Source organism: Stegastes partitus, unplaced genomic scaffold (genome assembly GCF_000690725.1).
Source record: "Stegastes partitus isolate 25-593 unplaced genomic scaffold, Stegastes_partitus-1.0.2 Scaffold1764, whole genome shotgun sequence".
NCBI lineage: Eukaryota > Metazoa > Chordata > Actinopteri > Pomacentridae > Stegastes > Stegastes partitus.
In genome coordinates, this window is record NW_007579495.1 from 32707 (window position 1) to 57816 (window position 25110).

The 25110-nt window shown below is 42.1% G+C and overlaps 1 protein-coding gene across 1 annotated transcript in view; it reads right to left on the bottom strand.

Moving 5' to 3' along the window:
• The window catches only part of sorcs3a (sortilin related VPS10 domain containing receptor 3a), a gene marked incomplete at its 5' end in the record, with an annotated part of 95461 nt that overhangs the window by 6283 nt on the left and 64068 nt on the right, over positions 1 to 25110 (bottom strand). Inside the window, 7 exons of the mRNA XM_008302132.1 lie at positions 2084 to 2244; positions 2961 to 3066; positions 5960 to 6059; positions 6782 to 6913; positions 20043 to 20155; positions 20615 to 20738; positions 21342 to 21475. Of these exons, the coding sequence (XP_008300354.1) occupies positions 2084 to 2244; positions 2961 to 3066; positions 5960 to 6059; positions 6782 to 6913; positions 20043 to 20155; positions 20615 to 20738; positions 21342 to 21475 (870 nt within the window). The remainder of the gene's footprint in view (positions 1 to 2083; positions 2245 to 2960; positions 3067 to 5959; positions 6060 to 6781; positions 6914 to 20042; positions 20156 to 20614; positions 20739 to 21341; positions 21476 to 25110) is intronic.

The following is a 25110-nucleotide window of genomic DNA, read 5'->3' on the forward strand; positions in this document are numbered from 1 at the left end:
CTGTGCCTCTACAGAACCACCAGTTTCCTCTTTCTAATGTCAGGTTTTCATCTTCCTGTGAGCGCCCTGCACTTTACAGAACGTCCAATCCAGACGGATAATTTCTGTTTTTCCTTTCAGTCGGACTAAAAAAAAAATAAAGATTTAGAACGTTTCCTGTAAAAACCAGCTTTCTTTAAGGGTCCGCGGGGAGCTCGTGTCTTCTGTCCGACTAAAGCATTTCCCTGAATCTCTATTAAGGAGGTGAAAGGTGTGGAATTAGCCTGACATCTATTTGGAAACGCAGCAGGTTGAAATAAAGCTTCGCTGCTGTCCTCACAGCCTCTTCTCCTGCAGCCGCAAATATAAATTTAATTACAATATGATTTTCTTTTCTTTCCTTTTTTATATTCAATCTAATGTGCTTTTCCAAAGTATTTTCACAGCTGCACTTTGGTCTGCTGGTATTATTACATTTTCCTGTTCGCTATGAGCCGCCGCCTGCTGTATTGAATCAAGGTGCTACATGATTTCATAAGAGGAATAGTGCAGGAATACAGATTTTATGCAAACAGTAACAATGAACACTGAGGGGAATAAAAAAAGAGAGATGTATTCTGCTGGAAATGAATCTGAATAGTGGCGGCCTGGGCGCTCGGGGCTGCAGCTTTCCATCCTCTGCAGCGACTCTGAATATCAACACGCAGGTCAGAAGCAGCCAAACCGTCTTCTGCACTGTCTCACAGCCAAACCAATCCACCGACTGCTACTCGCCAGATGACCCGCGCCGCTTCCCGCCGCCGGTAACGATGCAAAGCAGCCTCGGAGTGGGCAGCAGTTCGCTCACGACATCTTGTTGTGTTTGCGTCGGGCTGAGATGTTGTTGAACAAGTCAAACCGGGTGATGGTTGTTGTGCTGCTGCTGCTCTGCTGCTCGGCTCTTTCAGGCCTGTTTTTATGCTTCTCTGAGTAATTTTTTAAAAAACGCTGATGTTCTTACGCAAAAGAAACCGGTTGTGTCTTTCCCTCCTGTCTGTGGAATACGATATAGTGAACTATGAAGAAGCTCCTCAGCAAAGTGAACACGTTTAGACTCGAGTCTCTAATAATTAAAATAAAAACACATCAGATCAATGCGCCTACACTACAGTAGTGAACCAACTGCATAAACTAATAACAGAAAATACCTTTCTTCTGTGTCTGTATTGTCATAAGTTGCTCTGCCTCCATTAAACATCTCAACACGAATGATTATTTTTAATTTTAACATTTTCACACCAAAACTCACAGGTTCATCTCGTGCCTGTTGTCATTTAGACAAACTACACATGTAGAAAAAAATATATTCTGTAGAAAGTATGTCTTCAAATACATGTTAACACTTTAAAATATAATGCAAGGGAATACGTCTTAATACCAAAAAAAACTTTAAAGACTAGAAAATGTGTCTTAACACTATAAAAATGCATCTAAATGCTATAAAATACACTTTCACAATATAAAATATGTCGTGATGCTAGAAAATGCGTCTTGATACTGTAAAGATGCGTCTTCATACTAGAAAAATGCATCTTAATATTAAATAAAAAATGTGTCTTAACTCCATAAAATGCATCTCAATACTAGAAAAAATGCATCTTAACACTAGAAAATGCGTCTTAATACCTTAAAAATGTGTCTTATTACTCGAAAATGTGTCTTAATGCTAGAAAAATGCATCTAATTACTATAAAAATGTGTCTTAGTACCATAAAAATGTGTCTTAATACTACAAAAATGTGTCTTAATACTACAAAAATGTGTCCTAATACTAGAAAAATGCGTCTTTGCACAATAAAACATGCGTCAGATATCTGTGGAAATGCCTCCAGTCCTCATTTCTGTGGTCTGTCTGTCATTCTCCTGTGATGCATCATGGTACAATGTGCTGATTAGTGACCATCTTTACTTGTCCTGGTGCATTGTGGGAAACTCTGAGTGACTGCACAGGGTGTAAAATAAGCAGTAAAACAAGGAAAACGCACAACATAATTTCAGACACAGCCTCAGATCTGGAGGCCAAACTCCCATCAAGCATCGATGTAAGCATGAAAGCTGGACCTACGTTTGACCCTGGCGTCCAGCTCCTTCTCCATGAGTTCTTTGGATGTGGAGAACTCACTCAGGGTGATTTTCGGCGTGCTGTCGCCTTGACCCACCGAGCCGATCATCTCCTGCTCCTTCTCCTGGTTCACCTCGGCGTAGATGTTGATCCAAGGTATTTTTCTGAAGAGGAGATCGAGAGAAAAAAAGAGCCACGAGAACCATGTTAGAAAAACAAGTGAAAACAAGAAAGTTTTGAGTTTTTTCACGGCCTTCTTAAATCCCCAGTCATGTATTCAGCAGCTAATTTCAAAAGAAAATAGTTCTGTTTCCCGACGCCGATAAGAGAAACTTCGGCGTGGTCTCGAAAATTACAATAACACTGGTATCTTTCCCCCATCTGCATTTATAACACCTAATATACATCTTTATTTAGTCACTATCCAATTTATTTCCAATTACTTTTCATTTTGGTTATTAATTGCTCTGTTTTGTCAACTGTGAGATTTCTTGAAAAATGCATCCTCTTTAGACTAATGGGAAAAATTTCATATCCATAATTAATGACAGCTTTCCCATTTTCAAGAGATTCATTTTGAGTATGAATAATTTATTCAGCAAATAAGAGCCGCGGCACAGAAACCGCATATTAAACCATTTAATAGTCTGTTTTTTTTCCCCTCCTTCCTGCATTTTAACAGTGATTGGTGCACGTGTCTGCCGAGGAATGATTGAAAAGCACGACCGCAACCTCTGGAGGGACTCAAACCGGCAAACTGGGCTGTAATTGATGGGCTCATCTGGCGTCATCAATAATGGAGAGCATGGTAATAGATACGGTTCTACAAGCTGCGGCTGTAAGTGCAGCAGGTGGAAGTAATCAGAAGGAAGATGCGCACCTCTTGAATTTGTAGATGAGGAAGACGGCGAGGCCCAGAAACACCACCGAGAGGAGCATCAGCATCGCCGAGCTGCTGTGTCGAGGGCTGGAGTCCACCAACGGAGCTGTGGGGGGGCGGAAAAGGGGACACGGAGAAGGTTTGTCTTCATTTTTAACTTCCTGCAAAGAAAAATCTACACTTTAACGTACTGATGTAACATAATATACATGAGGAATGCCCCACTTAGCCTGCTGCCACTCAGATGAATAGAAATTTACGTCTCCGAAATTTACCAGCAGGTTTGATGCGGTCGTCGTCACCATTTGGGGTGGAACAGAAAAGAATTTTCATTGCAGCGTACAACAAAATTAAGCATCTCTAAAGTAAGAAATGTGCAAATATTTTCTATGAACATTTGGTAGAGAAATCATATGTGGTGACTGAAAACAGTGATAAAGCTTGTGGTTCTACAGATAACTATTTAGTGGCGTAAAAACTATGGTAACGTAAGTGGTGGATGGTGCCAACTGGTGCACATGTACAACAAAGTAATAGCTGAAAGTAGTGCCAGATCACTTTGTTCGACATGTCTCGTTTAATAATTTGCCTAAAATAAACTAGATTTTGTCAATAATCCATGAAGTCGGGGTTTATCTTCTGTGTAGACCTTCACAGCAAAGTGTCGGACCAATGAACCGACCAGTCATCACGCAAATAAAATAACTTAAAACGTGGCTGAAAGTTTCTAGAATTAGTCATTTGCAGCAGATCAAGGCCCAAAATGATCGTTTCTCGTATCAAATTCAGATTTGTAGTGAATTTTCACACGACCAACTGCTTTCTTTTGGCTGGAAACGGCATAAACAAGTGACAGAAGACAGGAAGACATTGACTTTTTATAAACGCCACCAAACTGTCTCCACTGGGATTCTGTTCCTCGTTGGGTTGAAGCTTCCTCTCCGTCACTCTGGTCTCCAGCTCCTCCACAGATTCTTGTTGTTGTTCTGAATTCACCATTTCTTTGGCTGAAAGTTCCACATCATCGTCTTGTTGGAAGTTTTTCTGCAGACCATCCGATGTCTTCCACCACAACCTTCACCTTGCTGTTTACTTGATGATGTTCTTGGAGTTGAATGCTTCTCCTTTTTCATTTTCATGCCATCCAACCACAAAACTGATAACCAGAAGCTTTTGACTTTGTCAAGTTGAATCTACGGAGAAGTGGAGTCCATGGAGACCAGCCTTGTTCAGTTGTTGTTACAGTCATGGTTTTGGTGCTGGTCCTTGGATTCTTCTTGGACATTCTTACCACTGCAGGAGTCACTTTTACCTTCCTAGAAACCTTTTGAGATGTTTCACAGTGTGGAACTTCTTGGACTTTTTCATGACGCTTTGCACTGTGGACATTGGACGCTAGAAACACTTGAACGTGGCCAAAATACGCAACTTTCTCTCAGTGATGGAGCCTCATAACGAAGCTTGTTTTCTACTGACAGAGAACCACTGTGTCATCTCTTCTAAGCTGATGGTTAATGGGGCTCTCTACAACATGGTAGAAAAGATCAGGACCATGACTATGACCAATTCTGGACATGGCATTTTTAGCAAAAATAAAAGGAAGTAACATATAAATAGCTAAAATTCAAAATTAACATCGCAATCTCTCGTTACATATTTAGTCTCTTATACATGTCACTTCCAGTCAGAAGAAACCTTAAAATTCACTACAAATCAACATCTGGCATGTGGTATACATCATTATGAACTTCAGTGTCTATGCTGCCTATAGCGACGATGCGTTATGAGATGATGCTCTTATTTTTAATATCTCAAATGTCACAAAGGTGCGGTAGCATGAAATTGCTGTTTCTGATGCCATGCGGCGAAGTGTGTCAGAAGCACAGAGTCCACACATTTCAGCTGGATTTGAAATGGTTAAATGCACGTACATTAATCTCAAACGAGAAACCGACCAAACACGCATCCGGCATGATTAATATCACACGACGTGGTTTAAGCTCGCGAGGCGTCCGACCCAAATTCTTCTCATTATTTTTGAGGAACGCATTAATTTCTGTCGTCGAAGGAAAAATCGCAGGTTTCCGCGGCGCTCCGGAATCGGAGGCACGTTTGCCGCTGACCTTTCTCCAGAAGCTTGAAGGCTTCTTAGACCTTTTTCTCGGGAGGTGAAATATAAAGAGGGATCCAGCTGGGTACACCTCCAATGTCATTAGAGAGCAGCACATGCCAGGCTGTTAATACGCTGCACTTTGAGCTACAACATCTCATGGCTGTGTGCACCTAATGAAACCAGCCAAGCAACGAATACGAGCCACCATGTGTCCGGCAGCAGCAGCAGCAGCAGCAGCAGGGACGAGAGCTGCTGAGGATTAGCCAACCCTGAGCCAATAAAAAAAAGTAGAGTTTTCCAGTCATACATTGTTATTTACAATCACTGTGCCACCACGAATCAGCGCTGATTTGATGCTCAACAACAGCAATTTGCTTTGCTGCCAAGGAGAGGGTCTCGAATGTCAGCCAGCCTTCTGATTCCAAGCAGTTAAGAACCGAGCAGTGCTGTTGACTTCTCGAGCAATTCCGAATTCTGCTTCTGCCCTCAAATTGTACACTGTTCTTTCTCAAGGACTAAATAATCAACATAATTATACTCAGTGTAACACTCATTTTGTGGTTGGATGGCTGTAAAAGAAATAGAACAGATGTTCAGCTTTTGATGGCGGGCATAAAAGATCCCTCGTCTCAAGGAGCTCCACTTAAAATCAAACCCCCTCCCTCGTTCCCCTGCGTCCTTTCGCTTGGGATGGAGGCAGGCTGACAGGAATTTTAATTGGTGGACCAAAGAAAAATTCCTGTTGTCAAAACACGGTCATTACACCTCGGAATGAGAGACAAGAAAATAAGAAAATGCTCGGGCGTGATTTAATTACCCCGGGGAGTTGGTATCGTGGTTGTTGATCAGTCAATGGCAGTATTGACGGGACACGTTTGGTTCTTACCCAGCGTTAACTGTGTGTTGTAGACGATCACCCTGACGCCAGGCTTCAGCTCAAACTCCACCAGGTTTTGGTTCAGCGCGCTGACGATTATGTCGGATGCCTGTTAAACACATACAACAGGGGTTATTTTAGCTTTGCAGGTGATGAACTGTTTGTTAAAGAGCCCATATTTTGCCAAAGGGAGTTTTTTTCCCCCCACAGAAAACACAAATCCTGACGGTGTTGACGTCAATCCAAGTCCTACGTTAGCAGATAAGTCGCCCCTTGTCCACCTTCAGGTTTGATTTGTTTAGCGTTAATGGAGCCAAGATCAGTCCTTTATCCTTACATATCTTTATTTAAAGCTCCACAGAAATGGTTTAAAGGCAACAAGGTGAATGTTCTGGAGGCCCAGTCAGAGTCCAGACCTCAATCCAACTGAGAATTATGTCTGGACTTGAAAAGTTCTGTTCACTCATGATCCCTGTGTAAGCTGACAGAGTTTCAGCAGTTTCACAAAGAAGACGGAGGTAAAATTGTTCAGATGTTCAGGCTGATTGAGACCAACACAGGATCAATGCTGGAACTGCAGCCAAAGGTTCATCAACTAAATACTGACTTGAAGGGGGTAAACACTTATGCACTAGCTTATTTTATGTTTTATTGTTTAATTAATTGACGTTACTTTGAAGAAATCTGTTTTTTTTCAGTAGACTAGGGTTAACACAAAGTGTTTTGGGTAGAGGTGCATGTAAGCATATTCTAGTAGACCCTAAAATACAATCATCAACCTGTAAATAAGGACAATATGGGCTCTTCAAACCCAGCAACAGTCAGCCGTACCCGCTCCAGCTCCTCCTCGCTCTTTTTCTTGCCCTCTGATTGGTTCTTGTGAGGTAACAGGAAGAGCTCAGCGGCTGTTGGAACTCCTGGGAACACGGCGACCAGAAGCTGTTCCTCCGGGAAGTCCGACACCTGGCACAAGGTAGAAGGACGCTTCGTTAGACATCACACTGTGGATTCTAAAATAACATTAAAAATCACTCAGCCAGCTTGATGGGAATGGGTCATTCTGGTCACATCTGGACTGTATGGGGAGTTTTCTAGAAGGTGTTGTACGTCTACATGACATTTAGCTAACATGTCATCATTTACTGGAAAATAAAACACCAGTGAGCAAACATTCAAGCAGATCTGTGAAGGTGAGCTAAATGCAAACCGTCATAGCTTAGCATGTTAGCATTTTCTCACAGAGCTCAGTATAGCAGTGAGTGACGATAAAACCTACAAAGAAACCAAAGTTCAGATTTTTTTTTAAACGCACAATAACTTTAGTTTATTTAATGAAGCCGTTCAAAGATTTACCTTCAGACTATGAACATTTTCAGGCTCTCAAACAGAAGCGCGGCTCGAATTTTCACACTTTATAATTTACTTTTCCATCGTTTCTGAGCCTCATAACTTCATCAGCAGATAGATGCCTGACATTTTCAGAGCTGAAAAAACACATCGGAGTTCTGCTAAAAACTGCAACCGAATCAATTTTTACATCCACTCCAGGTGCGACAATCTGCAGCCAAAATCTCAATTTTGTGAAGCACGTTTATTTTTCTGTAACAGATGGAATCATGGCTGGAAGATGACCTTTAAAAGTTTACCCAAGACGCACTTTTTTAAGTTTTCTCTGGTGAATTAACAGAAAACAGAAAACACACTGAGAATACCAGTGATTGTTTCTATGACTCTTATAGACAATAAACTGCTGCAGTTCAAACTATGATACATCCCATAATACTGATGTTTGATTTAGTCTTTTGCAGTGGATGTAAAACTGAACTGGTTGCAATTTTTAAGGTTTCACGTGTCTATCTTCTGTATTGATTATGTTTCGTGGCTCAGAAATGATGGAAAAAAAGCAAATTAAAGGACGACCCACCTCTATGGACTTCAAGGGCCTGGAAATTAACCCCCTAACCCATCTTGGTAACACCTTCAGCCAATTACTTTGGGCTAATAAGACCAGGCGCCTAAATTACAAGTTAAGTTTAACGTATCCAGGATATATTTCATAATCTGGCTTCACTAAACTGAATAAACGTCATGCAAAGCTGGTCAACCAGAGTGTCTGATACCCTTTTTCCACCAAACCGGCTCCAGCTCTAGTGCCTGATAGTTCTTTGTGTTTCCACCACCTAAGCTCCAGCTTCTCAAAACTGGTGCTCAGCAAGCACCAACTCTTTGCTGGGCCAGAGCTAAGCACCGAGTACGTCAGGGGCTGGGGGCGGGGTTATGGTGACCACCGAGGCCGACGAATCACAAGCGATGATTTATGTTGTTCTTCACCAGGACGTCCCTCGTCCGATCACAGATGTACTGGAATGAGTCCTGGGTAAAACTAACCTGTCTCACGATGGTCTAAACCCAGCTCACGTTCCCTATTAGTGGGTGAACAATCCAACGCTTGGTGAATTCTGCTTCACAATGATAGGAAGAGCCGACATCGAAGGATCAAAAAGCGACGTCGCTATGAACGCTTGGCCGCCACCAGCCAGTTATCCCTGTGGTAACTTTTCTGACACCTGCTGCTTAAAACCCAAAAAAGTCAGAAGGATCGTGAGGCCACGCTTTCACGGTCCGTACTCACCGCGGCCACCAACAGCAGCTACCACAGCCTGCTATGTGGGGCGTTCAGGGAACATCGCAAACTGTAGCGTCTATCAAGAAGAAACTGTTCAGCAAGTTGTATGTTTTGCCTGTGACAAGGTGGGAAAGTTGGTCGCACCAGTAAAAAAGTCAGTCTGGAGTCCTGTGTAGACTTCTGAGTGTTGTTCGGTAAACGGCTACGTATGCAGTGACATATGTCGTGGGCCTAACTTGGATCCTTGTAGATGGAAAAGCAACCAGTTCTTAGATTGGATCCAACGAAGCCATAGCACCAACATGTAACTAAAACCTGGTTCTTCATGGTGGAAAAAGGGGTTTGAATGTGACTGTATTGGCACCAGATGACCAGACGTGGACAGATCAGCGACACATTTCTCTAAAATCTTCAGCAAATGAGAGGAATTCAAAACTATACTACAGCACAAGTCCATCTTAAAACACTTCTAATTCCATTCCACTGGATGTGCTGCTCGCATGAAGCCTGTTTTCGTGGTGCGTGAGACAGTTATTCCTTCAGCTGCCGGCGTGAAACCGTCTCGGGAGCCAAAGAAAAGCAAAGATCAAATATAAAAACAGAATTAAAACCGGTGAGTCGGCTAAGCGCAAATCTGAAAAGGTCAACAAGGCTTTCGTGCTTTGTCAGTTCCTGTTTCAGGATCGTATCGCCGCACAAAGGCTCAGAGAACAATGAAACGGGTCTGAACTTCTAGCTGTCAACAAAGAAAGAAAAAAATAAAATAAAGCACAGAGTTGTGTGCACTGAGATCTCTCATATTTCTGCTCATCAGGGAAAGAAAAGGGTTTAGACGGACTCTTAAGGGTCCTGCCCTTCTCGGAGACCCTCCATTATCTGCACACCAGCTCAATAAGAAGCTGATTGGTCGGTAGGACGTGTTTTATTCTCACTGATCCGTTATCTTGAATATAAGCAGAACCACGCTCTACATTCATTATATCTGTAAGCTTATCTATGATTTGCACATTTCTGTATCTCTCTCGTATATATATTTATATTATACTCTCTATATTTCTATCTCATTTATAATATTCTGTGTTGTCTGTTTGCTTTTGTTTACCCTCTTTGCTGAACAGTCACGCTGCTGTAACAACCGGATTTCCCTCTGGGGATTAATAAAGTCAGTCTAAGTCTAACCGGCCATAAAAAAAACACAGAATTAACCCTGAAGTTACCACAAATCCTCCTCAGACATCTGTTCTTTGTCACAGCTGTGGATTTAATGGTCACCAGGACGTAAATAAATACTAATTTACAGGAAAGAAAAATCTCCCGTAGACCAACTGTCAGCGTGTTTTTTCCTCACCTTGAAATATGAGGCTCACTGACCAACAATACCTCAGAAACTATTAAAGATAAACACCTGAAGTTTTCACTGTGATTTCTCATCATGATGTCAATTCAGAACCTCCGATATTGGATAATTCAAGAATAATGATAATCTAAAAATGAAAAAAAAAGGAAAGCTTGGAATGTTTTCTGAACCACGTGTAGCTTCATGTCACAATAATGCAACATCAAATATATACACAGTCGTGACTCGATAATCCGACACTAAATGTAAAACCTTCTTTTATGTCGGATTGTCAAGACAGAGGTCCAGATACGAGGAGGGCTTGATGCTGGAAGGATCATTAGTTGTTAATATTCATTGTTCATAGTTGTTACAATGACTAGTAGGGCTGGTCCCAATAGCCCCAATAGGCCCAATTAATGATGAATATCAGAATATTTGGTGCAGTCTGGGGACACTTCCACCCCGGGGCAGCGCTCTGACGGGGTGGAAGTGTCCAGAACACACAGGCAGTACTTGGCTGCTGATGCTAGTTTAGTTAGCGCTCACACTTCTGTTTCCTCCATCGGTGGCGACGGGGGAGGGGCAGATACGCTCCACCGTTACCATCCATGTTTACTTCCATAAACACTGAGCACGCTCGCTGCGTGTGACGTCGTCGTGTCCTCTTCTGCGCATGCGGGACACTTTTGGCTCGTATGAAGTTCACACAGCAGATCACATACAAGTCGCATTGAACTGGAAACGTGAAGGAAGTCACAAAAGAAATCCTCATTGAGCATCAAGTCCTGCAGTGTGAACGTAGCCAATCTGTGGGATTGTTCAGTCAGATAATACGCCGTCATCCTGACTGGTGACATTAAATGTCATGTCGGAGTCAGAATCCAAGGCTGTCGCTATGTTAAGGCTGTTTTTATGGGTTGTGTCGGATAGCAAGGTTTAGGATTGTTAAGGGTCAATTATCGAGTCACGACTTTTACAACCGATTGAGCAGGTTTGACAAGTTGTGCCACCAAAACACAAACACCAGTGGCTAAATCTTCTGTTCTGGAGTTTCAAATTAGTTCTCCAAATATTACTAAGATTTAATTTTTTAAATTATTGACATATGTTTTATTTTCATGCCCTCCTTTGCAGATATAAACCCTGTTTGTTGGGGACTTCTCCAGTAGTTCTGTGTATTTTTTCCTGCGTATTTATTGTGATAACGGACGACGTTTTCCTGCCTTGACATATTTTTAAAGCTAATTTCGTGTTGGAACCTGAGCAAGACTTTAGCGGTGAATTTATTCTCCTGATCGTCGTGGAAACCGGATCAAAACGGATTCTCTTGCCGGATATTTTATGGAGAACAAACTTTAAAGTCACAGCTGGAAGTTGTGGGAACATTTATTTTCACAGAAACCGCTGAAGACTTTACATTCAGAAACGTTTATGAATTCAATAAGCGCGACAGGAAGGAGTTCGTTCTGTTTCTGCAGAGAGACGAAATGAAAAAAAAAAAAAGTTTGGAGCAAATCAAAAACTGTGGAGCCGAAGGTCCCCGACGGTTCCAGAATCAGCTGTCAGACCTGATAAAAGAACCAAAGTTTGGTGGTTTCGCCCCAAAATAAGGTTTAAAAAAGCCTTTTTCCACACAGGTTGTACCTCTGTGACGCACCAGCAACACGATTTGCTGCATATTTCGAGATATCTGATGAGATATTTGTCACCGAACCACCGGCGTCAGCGTCTCTGGTCGCTGTCAGATGAGTTTTATTGCAGATTTCGCTTCGTTTAAAGTCCGTTTGCAGCAACGAAACAAACGAGCTTCATTACGAACCAAGCGGCTGAAAACCGAAGACAACACGAGGACACTCAGAGCAGCTTCTTTACATCGTCGGCTGCCGTCGCTTCCATAAGAAGTTTGCTTTGTGGTCTATAAATAGACGTCAATTATGCACTCAGACTGCCGGCGGTGTAATTGGCTGCTGCGAGTCGCTGCTGGAAGCAAAGTGGTCGTATTAAGCAGCAACAGTTCAGATCTTCTGCTTCCTCCTCCTCTGGTTCTGCTGTTCTGTCATTAGGCTCAATTAGGAGGATTTTTTTTTTAAAAACCGGGACGTAAAATAATGCAGCAAACAAACAAATGTGTGATTCTTCTTTCATGTTTTTATGCATTAAAGCTGATGAAAAATTACATTAATTACATTAGACATGGTTATTTAAATGTTAGACTGTGAAGTATTTTATTCTATTAAATGAAATATAAATGTTAGGACTCTACAATATTAATTATACATTCATCAGGCTGATGTAAATATTAAAATTAGGGCAACACATTATTATATAAAATACAAATTAACCTGAATATTTAAAATTTTAAGGTTAAGACAGTAAAATATATATTAAACAAATTTATTTGGCTAATTTACATAATAATAATGACTATTAAAATAATTATTTTACAGATTTACTTGACTACATTAATATTTATAATACAAACACACTAAACTAAAAGAACCTACATTATTATATACATATTATACAAACTAACTAATTAAATATTAAAGTCCCTACAACATTACTTATACATATTCACTGGACTAAATTAATAATTAAGGTCCTACACTGTTGTTAAATGTACAAATCAACCTGGTTAGGTCAAATATTTAGACCCGACAATATTTTTTTTTTTAATTTTTATTATATACATTTACCTGACTAATTTAGATTTTTAGTTATTTATTATAAATTAAGTTATGGCCCTACATTTTTTTTTATATTACACAAATTCACCTGACCAATTTACATTTCTCTGTATTTATTAGAAATTAAGTTCGAGCAATACAATATTGTTTATTACACAAACTTATCTTCTAATTTATATATTTTTTTTATGCATTAAAAATGAAGTTAGGGCCACAGAATATTATATATTACACTAATTAACCTGCTAATCAAATATTAAAGTTATTACTTAAATAAATTCACTTGACTAATTTAAATACTAGTGGCGAAGATCCCTTTTTTTTTTTTTTTTTAAATAAGTTAAGTTTTTTAATAAGTTAAGTCTGTTACACATTAATGTAATTAATTTAAATATTTAGGCTAAACTCCTACAATATTATAAACTCGACTAAAACACCAACTAATTCAGACAATAAAGGTTAAATCAAACATGGAAATCCAGAACGTTTATTCATGAATGTGATTTTTTTTTTTTGGTTTTAAAACATAAACTCTGAATCCGCCCAGCGTCAGTAAATCCAGGAAGTCTTCTCTCCATGTAACCGGCGTTTCTCCTCCTGCAGCTCAGTTCTGCTTCACGGAGCGAAACCGAAGCCGACAGAGATGAAGAAGGAAGTTCTGACCTTTTCCTCCACGTCCTCCTGCAGCTTCAACGCCTGACGCTGTCGTAGGAACGAGGCGCGAGACGATCCCGAGGCGGATATTTCTGGTTTTGTTACGGCTACAGACGGATTGTCGTCGCTTGTGTTGGACTGTAGAGCAGAAAGTTTCCTGGACGTGGAACATCTCCGGCCACAGAGAGCCGGTTTATAACAGCAGCAGTGATGTCAGGTTTGGTTCCAGCTGTTGGTTGGTTGGTTGGTGAGAAATAGAAATTTATATGTCGCAATTTCCCTGAGGTTTTGTACCGAAGGGATCAATAAAGTTTTATTCTATTCTAGAAAACAGAAATATTACAGATGTCCTGGACATTTCAACTAAGATTAACCTAAAAGTAAGAAAACTCTGGTTTCATCCTGGTTTATTCTACAACTAATGACTGAATTCTCATCATACACCAGATATTAACAACTAGTTTAACCCTCTGAACCCCAGAACTCGCTAGAAAGCCTGTTGTTATTGGTTGTAATCATTAAAACGATCCCACTCGTCATAGAAAGCGACAGCTGGAATCATCGGATTTCAACTTTCCGACAGCTTTTGAACAAATCAAAAGTTATTTTTGGTTTTGTCGTTGAGAAAAAACAACCGAGTCTCAGCTAAACATCAGGATGTTTCATTAAACTCGCTTTATTTTATGTGTTTTATTTAAAAATGAGCAAAAAATAAATGATTTTTAGTGACTATATTCTGTAAAATGCTAAAAATTTGGCATAACCGAGATGCTGCGATCGAATCACCTGCGAGGAAACAGTCACGTGACGAAAATTCAGGAAGTTTTCGGTTGAACTGCAGGCTGTGTTTACGCAGAACCGAGAGGAGACGAGTGTAAAAACTAAAAAATATAAAAAGGGAAAATATCAACTGTGTGTTGTTTCCCAGTCTTGGTAACAGCTGTGTGGTTCTACAGGCTGATTCCACTCATTTTTATTTCATTTTCACATCATTTCTAACACACAGCTAATCTAATTTTCCAACCACACGCCATCAAGTGGGATATTTTTACATTAATACAGACGTATGTTGATTTTTTAGTGGCTGTTTGTAAAAACCAACCTTCAGACTGCTTTTCATTAACGCATCCCTTTTACGTCTTCTAGAGATTCAGGTTTAAACTCGTCTGCACTTATTTCATAATTTACCTTTTTTACCTTTATACGCTTTAACTGTGAATTTGAGTGTTTTTTTTTTAAGTGTTTAATGCGTCACGTGAAGCACTTTGTGTGTTAAACGCGCAGCACAAATACAGTTTAATTAGATTTGACTTTTACGTGCAGGAACGACAAACAGCTCGAGCTCTATTATTGCGGATAGACAACAAGTATTTCTGCATTTTGAGTCTTTTCTTTCACTCTGAAGAGAAGCCGAGGCGTTGTTCTGCTCAGTTTGATGTTAGCTAACGTTGCTGAAGTTAAATCTTATTTTCCTGGTCTAGCGTCCACAGGTCCGGCTCAGGTGCTGCAGCCCTGTCGTACATCTGGTCAGCGCCGTGCAGCTGTCGCCCCGTTCACCCGATAAAAGCTTCTTTATTTTGATTTTTAAAAAACCCACACATGAAGCCAATTAAGCGCTTTGTTTTTTTGTTTGCCGGGAAGCATTTTTAAAGCTTTTATTCAGACAAAGGGAGGCAGAGCCCGGGTGGCGTCGCTCTTCATTCCCCAGCCCCCGATGTGTTCAGATGTTTTCATGCCTCCTCGGTGGTCTGGGCGGACGGCGAGAGCCAAACACATCAATTATCGGGCGCAGAAATCACCGTTTGAGCGCCAAAGTAGCAAATGATAGCCGTCTTGCAGCGAGAGCAGTGAATGGGATGACAAAGGAGGCGACGGCGGCAAAATCGATGCTCTCGGACCGCGTCTGCTCTCAATCAGTCATTAGTTTAAAAACGCGTCGCCGGTAAATCCACCGCCGAGGACAGACATCGAATGGAGGCAGGACGTCGGGTTTCTAACGCTCAGGTGTCGGCAGGTTTATTTAAAGAGATGCTGCTTGAAGACGGTAAAACTTCAACCAGATCTGTGAGATAATCCGGTGATTAATTTACTCTGTAAAAACAAACCAACAGTCAAGAAAACAGAAGCGCAGAGATGCCGGCGGATACGTGACGGTGTCATAAATCACAGCCTGAACCGGATCCAAGCTCTGGTCTCAGTTCAATCCAGCTTAAATCAACACGTTTTAAGAGTAATTTCAGCTCGACTGTCGGATTTATTAGCAGAAAATGTGGAAATTTATAAAGATATTTGTAAAGTTTTAGCTTCACTTATTTTTCTTTTTATTCAAACCGCCCTTTAATACATTTATTTTAGATAAAAACCTGAATTTATAACTTATGTCTGCATGTTGTTTTTACAATTTTATCTTAACTGATCACACTGGGTTATAAAAAATACTGTGTTTAGGATTTTTTAACTGATTTAGGACATTTTTGCAGCGATGAATCCAAACATCTGCTTTTCTGCATCAGGTCAGATTTTTATGCAAACTGGATTTTAAAAAATCGGTTTTACCACTAAATCGATTCCATTTCTTGACATTAGCGATTTATTTATTTTAGTATTTCTCATATGAAATCGGATTTTTGAGGAAATTTTTCATTTTCTAATCCTGTTCATGAGCTAAATGATCCACAAGTTGATGTAAACATGTGTAAAGGTAAATACAAGTAAACTGCATGTTTCATCAAATCAAAAATTTGACCTCGTTGAGCAAAACCAATGTGATATTTGGATTCAGCTCATTGCATTTGTCCAAAATCAGCTCAAAAAGCTTCAACACCAAAATGGGAGCAGACCAGTGTGATCAACAGATCATTAGGAACGTACCTGCAGATATCCCTGAACACCTGTTTGCTCATTAAACCCTCACGAGTCTGAACCAAACAAAAGCTGGTTAACCTGTTAAACTCCAAGCAGCAGTTTCTGGGCTTGTCTTTGAAAAATAGCAGAAACTGTTGGTGCATTTGAGTCTTTAGTCGAGTTGTGACGACCATTCAGATAAAATAAAATGGAAAAAAGTTGAATTTGTGTGATTGTTTGGTTTCCAAAAACATTTAAAAATCTGGAACCAACATGTGCAAGAATTTTCCAAGTTCCAGCAGACGCAACCAACACTGGAAACATGCTGACTCTGCATAAACTGATATTTTATTATTTCCTCTTTGCTGTTCAGTTGAAAAATTCCTAATTTCGTGGTGCATGACAGTCGCAGCTGAGTGACTGAAAGTTAAATCAAGGAGTGCTGATTATTTGTTTTTTTTGTTTTTTTAACAGAATCTGGTAAAAACAAAATATTTTTTGGGTGAATTTCTAAACAAAACATGTATAATTCTGGTATTTTGGATAAATATCACGATTATAGGCTTAGATATAGGAACAGGAACGACGAAAAGTTCAGTTTTTACTGCGTCTGTTTCTAATGAATCGTGTAATTTTGGTGATTTTTTCAAACCCAGTGGTGGTTTTTTTGTTTAATCAGTTGATTCCCGTCTAGTTTGGACCAAACTGATGGAAATAAACTAATAAACTGACTTCTGATCCCAGCGTTAACCAGTGAATCCACCAAAACCGTCCAAACATTAAATGAAATCCGGCCCGTGTTCAGTCATCGCTGGATGAAATCTACAAACCGAGTTAATTATCGACATAACGACCGCTTAGCCGAGTGAAACGATGAAAACATCACATCGCTGTGATTTAGTCAGAAGGCGTCGCGGCGCCTTTTGGGGGGTGGAAGCGGCGAGGAAATGATAGTTTGATAGCTCGCATTAACCTTCGAGGGAACCTTACGGGGGAGTGCCGGCGTCGTACGAGTCTGAGCCCAGAACCGTTGTGGGAATATGAGAGGGAGGCGGCCGCAGACGGAGCGAGTGGAATGAAATAACCTCCATTAGCGTGGCCGGGACCGGCGGAGGCTCCGGAATCAGCCCCGGCGAGGAGTGCAAAGTCACGACTTGAAGGATTCAGCAGAACCTCACCTCCGTTAAATGGACCTTGACTTTAATAGCGAGCTGTTCCCGCTCTCATCTCCTATTTTTATTGTTGTGGGGAGTTGTTTACTATGTTGAAAAGCCCATCAGTCGTGGTCCGGCCCGCGTCTCGGCTTCTCGGCTATAACAAAACGCAGGAAAAACAAGCCCTCCTGTCACCACTTGGACTATATGTTTGTCTGGAAATGAACTTTTTTTTTTTTCTTTTCTTGCCGGCTGCACTCGTGTAAACAGAACGGCGGCACTTTCATATAAAGAGAAGCTGATATCCAACTCTGACGGGATAATGTGGAAAGATGAGAGCAAACAAAAAGGGAACAATTCAGCCACTGGTGCAATAAAATAAAATAAAAAAGAAAGCACATATAGGAAGCTGCTGTTTTTCACCTACTGCTCCGGTTTTTTGTTTTTAACGTGTCACTCCGAGCGGGACTTGAAGTGAAGCATTAGAGGTTGTTGTTCTGTTTATCAGACGCTTGTTCGACAACCAGAATGAACCAATTAAAGTCGGTTCCTGACTATGAGAATGCAGCGATTACCCGCGTTCAGATGGAAAAACAAAAATCAGGTGCGAGTCCATTCATATTTTTTTATTTCCGTGCATAACGAGCGCTTTCTGCCGGATAATGAGCCGCATATGAGCCGACTGGTGTAGGTGGCGACGGTGATGTAAGGGCGGAGGGAGGCGGTTGAACCAAAGTGTTCGGTGGATCTCTGAGGTGGCGCCGCCGTGAACTGAAGGGTTCAGAGCAGGAATTATTTAAAGAAATCGAGACAGAAAATCGCACGTCGGTCGCTGCTGTTCACAGATTCACAGTTCGTCTTAATATAATGTCCACACATCATGACTCTATTTCAAAATATGTTGTAAAGGTCATCCAGATTAATTCATTGCTAGTTAGTGTTTCCTTATTAAGACGCAGCAAACTTCAGAATTTATCTCAGAAACCACTAAAGCGAATGCGAACTCTGACTAGACTCACAGTATAAATTAGCAACTTGGAATTGTTGGCTAGTGGCATTGACAAACAATTAGGAATTGCTAGCTTACTGCATTGATAGATAAGTGGGAATTGTTAGCTAACAGCATGGATAAACAATGGGGAATTGTTAACTAAAACTGTGGATAAACAACTTGGAATTGTTAGCTAATAATACAAAAAAAAAGACCAACTGGAAAACATTAGCTTACAGTACATATAAACAATTGAGATTTTTATTTTTATTTTTTAGCTAAAACTATGGCTAAACAACTGGGAATTGTTAGGTAATAGCATGGAAAGACAATTGGGAGTTGTTGGCTACAAAAACAGGACTTGTTAGCTAACAATACAACAACAAAAAAAGACCAACTGAGAAAGGTGAGCTTATAGTACAGATAAACAACTGGGAATTGTTAGCTAACAGTCTGGATAAACAATTAGGAATCGTTTGCGTACTGTATTAATAAACAAGTGTGATTTGTTAGCTAACAGCAAGGATACACAACTGGAATATTTTAGCTAATAGTACAGATAAACCACTGGGAATTGTTAGCGGAAACTATGGCTAAACAACTGGGAACTGTTAGCTAACAGTATGAATAAACAACTGGAATTTGTTAGCTAACAGCAAGGATACACAACTGGACAGATAAACCACTGGGAATTGTTAGCGGAAACTATGGCTAAACAACTGGGAACCGTTGGGGGAGTTTCTAGCTAATAGTGTGGATAAACAAGTGGAAATTGTTAGCTAACGGTGAGGATACAGAACGGTAATATTTTAGCTAACAGTCTGGGTAAACAACTGGGACCTGTTAGCTAACTGTATGGACTTTAAATCGAAACTATAATCCCTACTTTGGCTGTCTGCAATTAAAATTAGAAACTGTTTAAAGTATAGAGTTTAAACTAATGAAGTAGCTCTGACCAAACTGACCAAATAGTTAAATAAGGTTATTAAATAAGTTTAAATTGAGTTCCGATGAGCCCATTTGAAGATGACGGGTGGTGCTGACGAAAAAAAGCCTTTAAATTCCTGAGAAAACATTAATAACCGCAGCGATTAGTGTGAGAGCGTGTCGAGTGAGTTCACAGATACACAAGCAGTGTGTGTTCAGGGTTCGTTAATATGAGTTCACTCTAAATAATTCAGCACAAACTTGGAGGCTTGAATCTATCTAAAAACAGGGAAAAGGTAAACCAATCGGCTTTAAAAGCTGGGGTCTGAGTCGGGGGTTATGCGGGTCACTCTCGAGATCCCCTTCAGCCACTTTAAAGCTTCCTCCAATAGCGGCCACCTGCAGCTCGACGCGCCGCTGAGACGGCATCGAGCGCAGCCATCAAACAGCTATTCATGAGCCGTGAATGGGGAGATGAGCAGCACTTAGCGGCTGAGCGTCCCACGAACACTCGATCAGGTAGCGCCGGCTCAAACCCCGGCGCTTCGACCTCCGAGATCGTTTCCATGTGCGACTTTTGCAATTAGGGGGAATCGGCGCCATCGAAAGCCATCCGGGGAGAGAAAGGAAAAGCAGAGGCGTCTTCACACCTGTCTGGTGATGAATCACAGGGTGGCCTGAGGGGCGTTCGCTTTGCGCACCACTGAGCCCAGAGTGTTGGGCAGCGGAGGGGTTTGGGAAATAATTGAGAAATAGCAGGGGTTAGACAGAGAGGAGGAGGAGGACGAGAAGACAGGAAGGGAAGAAGAAGGCAGACAGACAGACAGACGGATGGAAGGAAGGAGGAGAGAAAATGAAAAAACCACTCACTTGGAGCAGAGCCTTCTTAATTACTCTCCCCACATCCTGCCTCCACTCGGGTATGTCGGGGTTGAACTCGTCCAGATTAGGGGAGAAAGATAAAAGTAGAGATTTGAAGAATTCTGTCGAGGAGAGTCGGGGGAGAATCAGCCATTAATTCACTCGGATCCGAGGGCATTATTCTCGGCGAGACTGTGCCAACTGTCATTTTGCTCAAGTTCAGTTTCAGGTAGTTAACACTTGATGAAAAGAAGAAGGGTTTCTCATATCCCCCGCACTTCCCTTTGGCTAAATGTACCAGATGCACTTCTAGATAATTAGAAAATGTCACAGCTTTATGCCAGCCCATCCTGCGGTAATAAATCATCGCATTTTACAGACACTGCATGCTGGATTACTTCATTTCAAATGAAGACGTATTCTTCAGAGGATGGGATGTGATATATTTTTTTCCTCAAGTAGGTGGCTGCTTTATTTCCGAAGCAATCTGCACAGAAGTGACGGAGAAGCATTTAACTGCTCTCCGTGCGGCACGGTCGGAGCTGCGGTTCTGCGCTTGCTGGGCGGTACCGGACACTGACCTTTGACTGCGATGGTCTTGGTGTCCTGCAGGATGCTGTTGGCTGCAGCCACCTGCACGGTGACGGTGTGCATGCCCTCGCTGTGGAAGGTGTACGAGATGCTCCCGTCCAGCGTGATCACCGGCTGCAAGCACAGATCCCAGGTTATAAGGACATCCATAAACATTTTACGCCTCTTGTGGCACAAGTCGTCGCTGCTTCATCCATCAGGGTTTAAAGGTTGTTTCCAGCATTCTTTCTTACATTTTAAGCCTGTAGATTCAGAATAAATTAGACCATCAAAGACATCACCAGGACCGTTAGGACTGCTTGGATTTTCTTAAAAAGTCTTTTATTGCTCGTTCATTTTCAGCCAAATCAAACCAACTGGCTTCACAGAAATTTGCTATAAATCTACACTGGAGATGAACAACTTTGGGGTTAACTGTGAAAGGAAACTCCAACACCGACTGTGATCCACTCAGGGTAGTAGAACTTAATTGTGAGGCGTTATTTTTGGTAGGTAGCTCACTTTGTTCTCCACTTATTGGTGCGTGAATGAAGTCAGAAACCCCTCTGAAGCATTGGGGGCATTTCACCAGATAGCAGGACTTGATGATAATACTTGGCTGTTATTCAGAACATCCATTTAGTTCACTGCAGCTTTTTTTTTTTTTAAATAACAGCTAAAAGCCATATTACAAGCAATAGAAATGTGCATTAATGGGCCTTGTCCTGCAGTAATTACCTCCGTGTTGTTGCCAAGCCACCAGAAGTACGTGACGGTGCGAGAGTGGCTCGGCAGCACCACCGCCGTGATGTTCACCTCCTTGTTCCTGATGACCACGAAGGGGGCGAGGAGCTGGACGTGCTCCACCGGGCCTGAGGACGAAGCAGAGGCGGCGGTGTTACGTATCGGCACTTCTAATGAGATGCACTCATTCAAACACACACAAAAACAACAAGGAGGCTGCTTTCAGGGAGACAAATACTCCACTTTCATAAGACGGTTAGCTCTGGGTTTTCTCCCAGAGGTGAAATGACAAATCGCCCAGGGGCGTGCACGTGAGCGTGACCGTGCTTCTCTATGCGTTAGCCGTGATAAACCGTCGAGCTGTCGTCTGGTGCATTCTGGGATACCTGGCGCACCCTCCGACTAAGTGAGGAAGAAAAATGGACGGAAGCAAACATTTTGGGGGAACAAATATCATATAAAGTCCCAGAAAAGATTTAGCCGTAGAGAGGAAGCCTCCAGATGTAGCCAAGTGTGCATTAATACCCAGTGATGGATGGGAATTCTAAACTGTAGGAGCTCTCACTCTGTAATGATGCAACTGTATAAAATATGGCTGCGAACTTCTCATTCACTTTGAAAGTTTATCCTCGCTGACATTCGGCGACTCTTCCTGCGTGGCGTCTGAAACGCGATAAGAGGCGACAAAACATACTGTAAATCCAGCCAAAGCTTTAAAGTGATGCAACAAACAGACTCTAAATCATACTGTATGTGTTCTTCCTCAGATGTGCTGCCTCATTTTTTATTTTTTTCTTCACACTAAGTGCAAAGTGAGTCAGGCAGACTTTCCCCAATTAGGCCGTCTGAGGCTGGCGGTGGCAGGTGCACTGAGATGGGCTAATAGGTAAGACGTACACGCCGGGCTGCCTTAACAATGCGCATGCTGTGATGCGGCAGATGAAAGACGGCGTGTTCGTGTGATCTCGGGCTCGGATTCTTCTTTACTTTTGACTCCGTCGAGTTGTGACTGTGAAATTATTATTAACAAGTTAGCTGCGTGTTCCTTTCATGTTAATTTTTCTGCTGTATATTGGGGAGAAAGTCTGACTTTCCTTTGTGCCTGCTGCGCTTTTGAACAAATGACAGCAGTCACTGTGTTCTCTGAGGTGAGGAGAGGGGTTTTTTTTTAATTAAAAAAAAGTACATTTCTGCATGTTTTTGGCTTGATGACCTGTTTTGTTCTATTTCATCAGCACACAACAAAATACCCCATTTTATCTGTATGGGGTCAAAACCTCTGACCGGATCAGTAACCGATAATATGCTAAAATGTTCCATAGAAACAGCAGCTTTGCATAACAATCTTGTTTTGACCTCATGGTCGACCCCGGCTCCTATAAAAACAACACGTATATACCACGTGGTCTCGAGTCTTTCAATCCAGAAGCAGCTGCGAGGTCATCGAGCCCTCCATCGTTGTTTCCGGTTCTCCACACATCTGGCCAGTTCGTTGGTACTTGGAGCTCCTGCATCCTTCTTGAGTACGTCCACGTACGTCAGCGTGGGACGTCCTCGTGACCGATGCCCATGTGTCGGTTCCCACAGCACCGATCTGCTGGCTGGCAGCTCTCGATGCCTTTGAGTCCTGCTGGTCTCCTTGTCCTTGCAGCGATCTTCTCGTTCACCCTTGGTATCCCCTCATACAGGATCCTGTTGGTTGTGCTCTTGCTGATGTCTAGCACCCGTCTAAAGACTTCTGTAGGGTTGGCTTCAAGGTCCAGCATTCACTGCCATAGAGGAGAACCGACTCCACTGTTGCATAGAAGAAGCTGAGTTTGGTTTGGTGGTGGGCGGTTGGTGTTCCATACACTGGTCATGCCGTTCAGGGAGTTGCGAGGAGTTTTTCATAAATGTTGGGTGTAAAAAGTGACTTTTCTGATAAACGTCGTGGATAGACTGTGGTTTTGGTTAATCATTAAAAGGTCACTTCATTTCACTTCATTTACTCAGCCTGACACCAGGCAGGTTCTTGTTGGGTCATTTGTTTTGTTTTATTTTGCCTCGTGCCAACTTAAAACCCTCTGCACCTCCACTTTCCTTTTACTGGCTTCGTAGGAATCTTTGTAGGTCTCTGGTCAGTCATTAAATCGCTAAAACTCGTCGAGCAAACATCCCGTTCTGTCTGGATGATCCAACCTTCGTGGTGTCCAGAGGAGGGCTTGCAGCCACCATTAGAAGAAACAGCGGTTTTCCCGTTGGCTGAGCCGCAATCTCTACGACCGCAGACGGAGAATCAGGTCAGGAGCAAGCTCGCTGTTTTCTTCAACTTTCAAGTAGTTATACGATGTGATTCGCCCCCCGGAGTTGGACTGTCAATGCGATGTTCTACTGTAACGTCCTGAGGTGTCTGAGGGCAAACATTCGAGTAAGTGACCTGAACTGTGCTACGGTTATTATGCACAGGTTTTCCTGCCCTCCACCTGCCCTGCTCGCCAGATTCGACTTCTTCCTTCTCACCAGAATGAAATCCAAGCCAAAGGGTCACCGATACAGTTCAGGGAGATTCGTCCCTTGACGTGTTTACATAACGAGACGTTGGGGAAGCGTAACAAGTGTTGCAGGAGCCCTGGGAGCAGAGCATCGCTGCACAAGGACAATACTTTGACTTCCACCAATTTAAATCAGGTTTGATTTTAACAAGTATCTGAACTTTCTGATCATTACTAACGTTTGTGTTATTTGTTTGTGCAGCATTTGCTTTCCTAGCTGTACCAAAACACACCACACCTCGACTCCAACAGCCTTGACTCTTGTGTAACTCCTAATAAATAGCAATTGGACCTCGACGACATACTCAACTCTGCCCACAAAGCTATACCTGGTTATCTGCAAACAGCCATTAATTCGCATAAAACCTGACATATCCAAATAAATCTGACATGTGTGGAGGATTCACGGGTCTGCAGTCACATTAAATAGACTGTTTTGTTGACTTCCACGAGCGTAAGACGTGTCCGTGATCTTTCCTTCACCTTGTGTTCGGAGCTGCTGAGCAAAAGCTGGTTCGTTGTAACGTCGGAGATGCAAGCAGGTTTATGCGAAGACAAGACACGAGAGAACACTTTGCACAGATGTTATGATGTCTGGTCTGACAGCATAGAGGATAAAGGCCCTCGTGAGTCTGCTGCTGAAAAAAAAAGCCCCATTCCAACAGTGAAAATACGTCGACGCCATCATGTATTTTTGACGTGAAACCTTTCGGGTAATGCAGCAAACCTCCCCCGCTGAGACCCTAATAGGAGCTGACAAGGGTCGGGGTTGCTTTACACTAATCTCGGGGATGAGGTTTCCCGCCGCGGACACATGTAATGCACTACTTTCGCGGAAAACCTCCAGCGAAGGTCTGTGCTGTGGTCCAGGGTGCTCGTCTCGCCGAGGCTTGTGTTAGCGCTCATCCTCTTTAACCAGAACTAATCTTTATCCCCACTTTGAGATGCTCAGCGCGAGCGTTTCTAAGGGCGCGCTCGCACGTTTGTGTACGAGAGCAAAGAGAGTCATCTGGTATTAAAATGTGCTCAGCTGAGAGATCGTCTTTTGGTAGTTTTTTTTGGCATTTCTCCCTGAAAGCATCACCTCTGCTGCTGAAATAAATCCAGCTAAAAACGAGTGTCGAAACGCAGGCTGACGCACCGAAATGCCACGAGGTTAAACTGAAGTGAACTGAATCAGAGAAAGACTAACTAACAAGACAGAGAGACAGTTCAACACCTAATTTAATTAG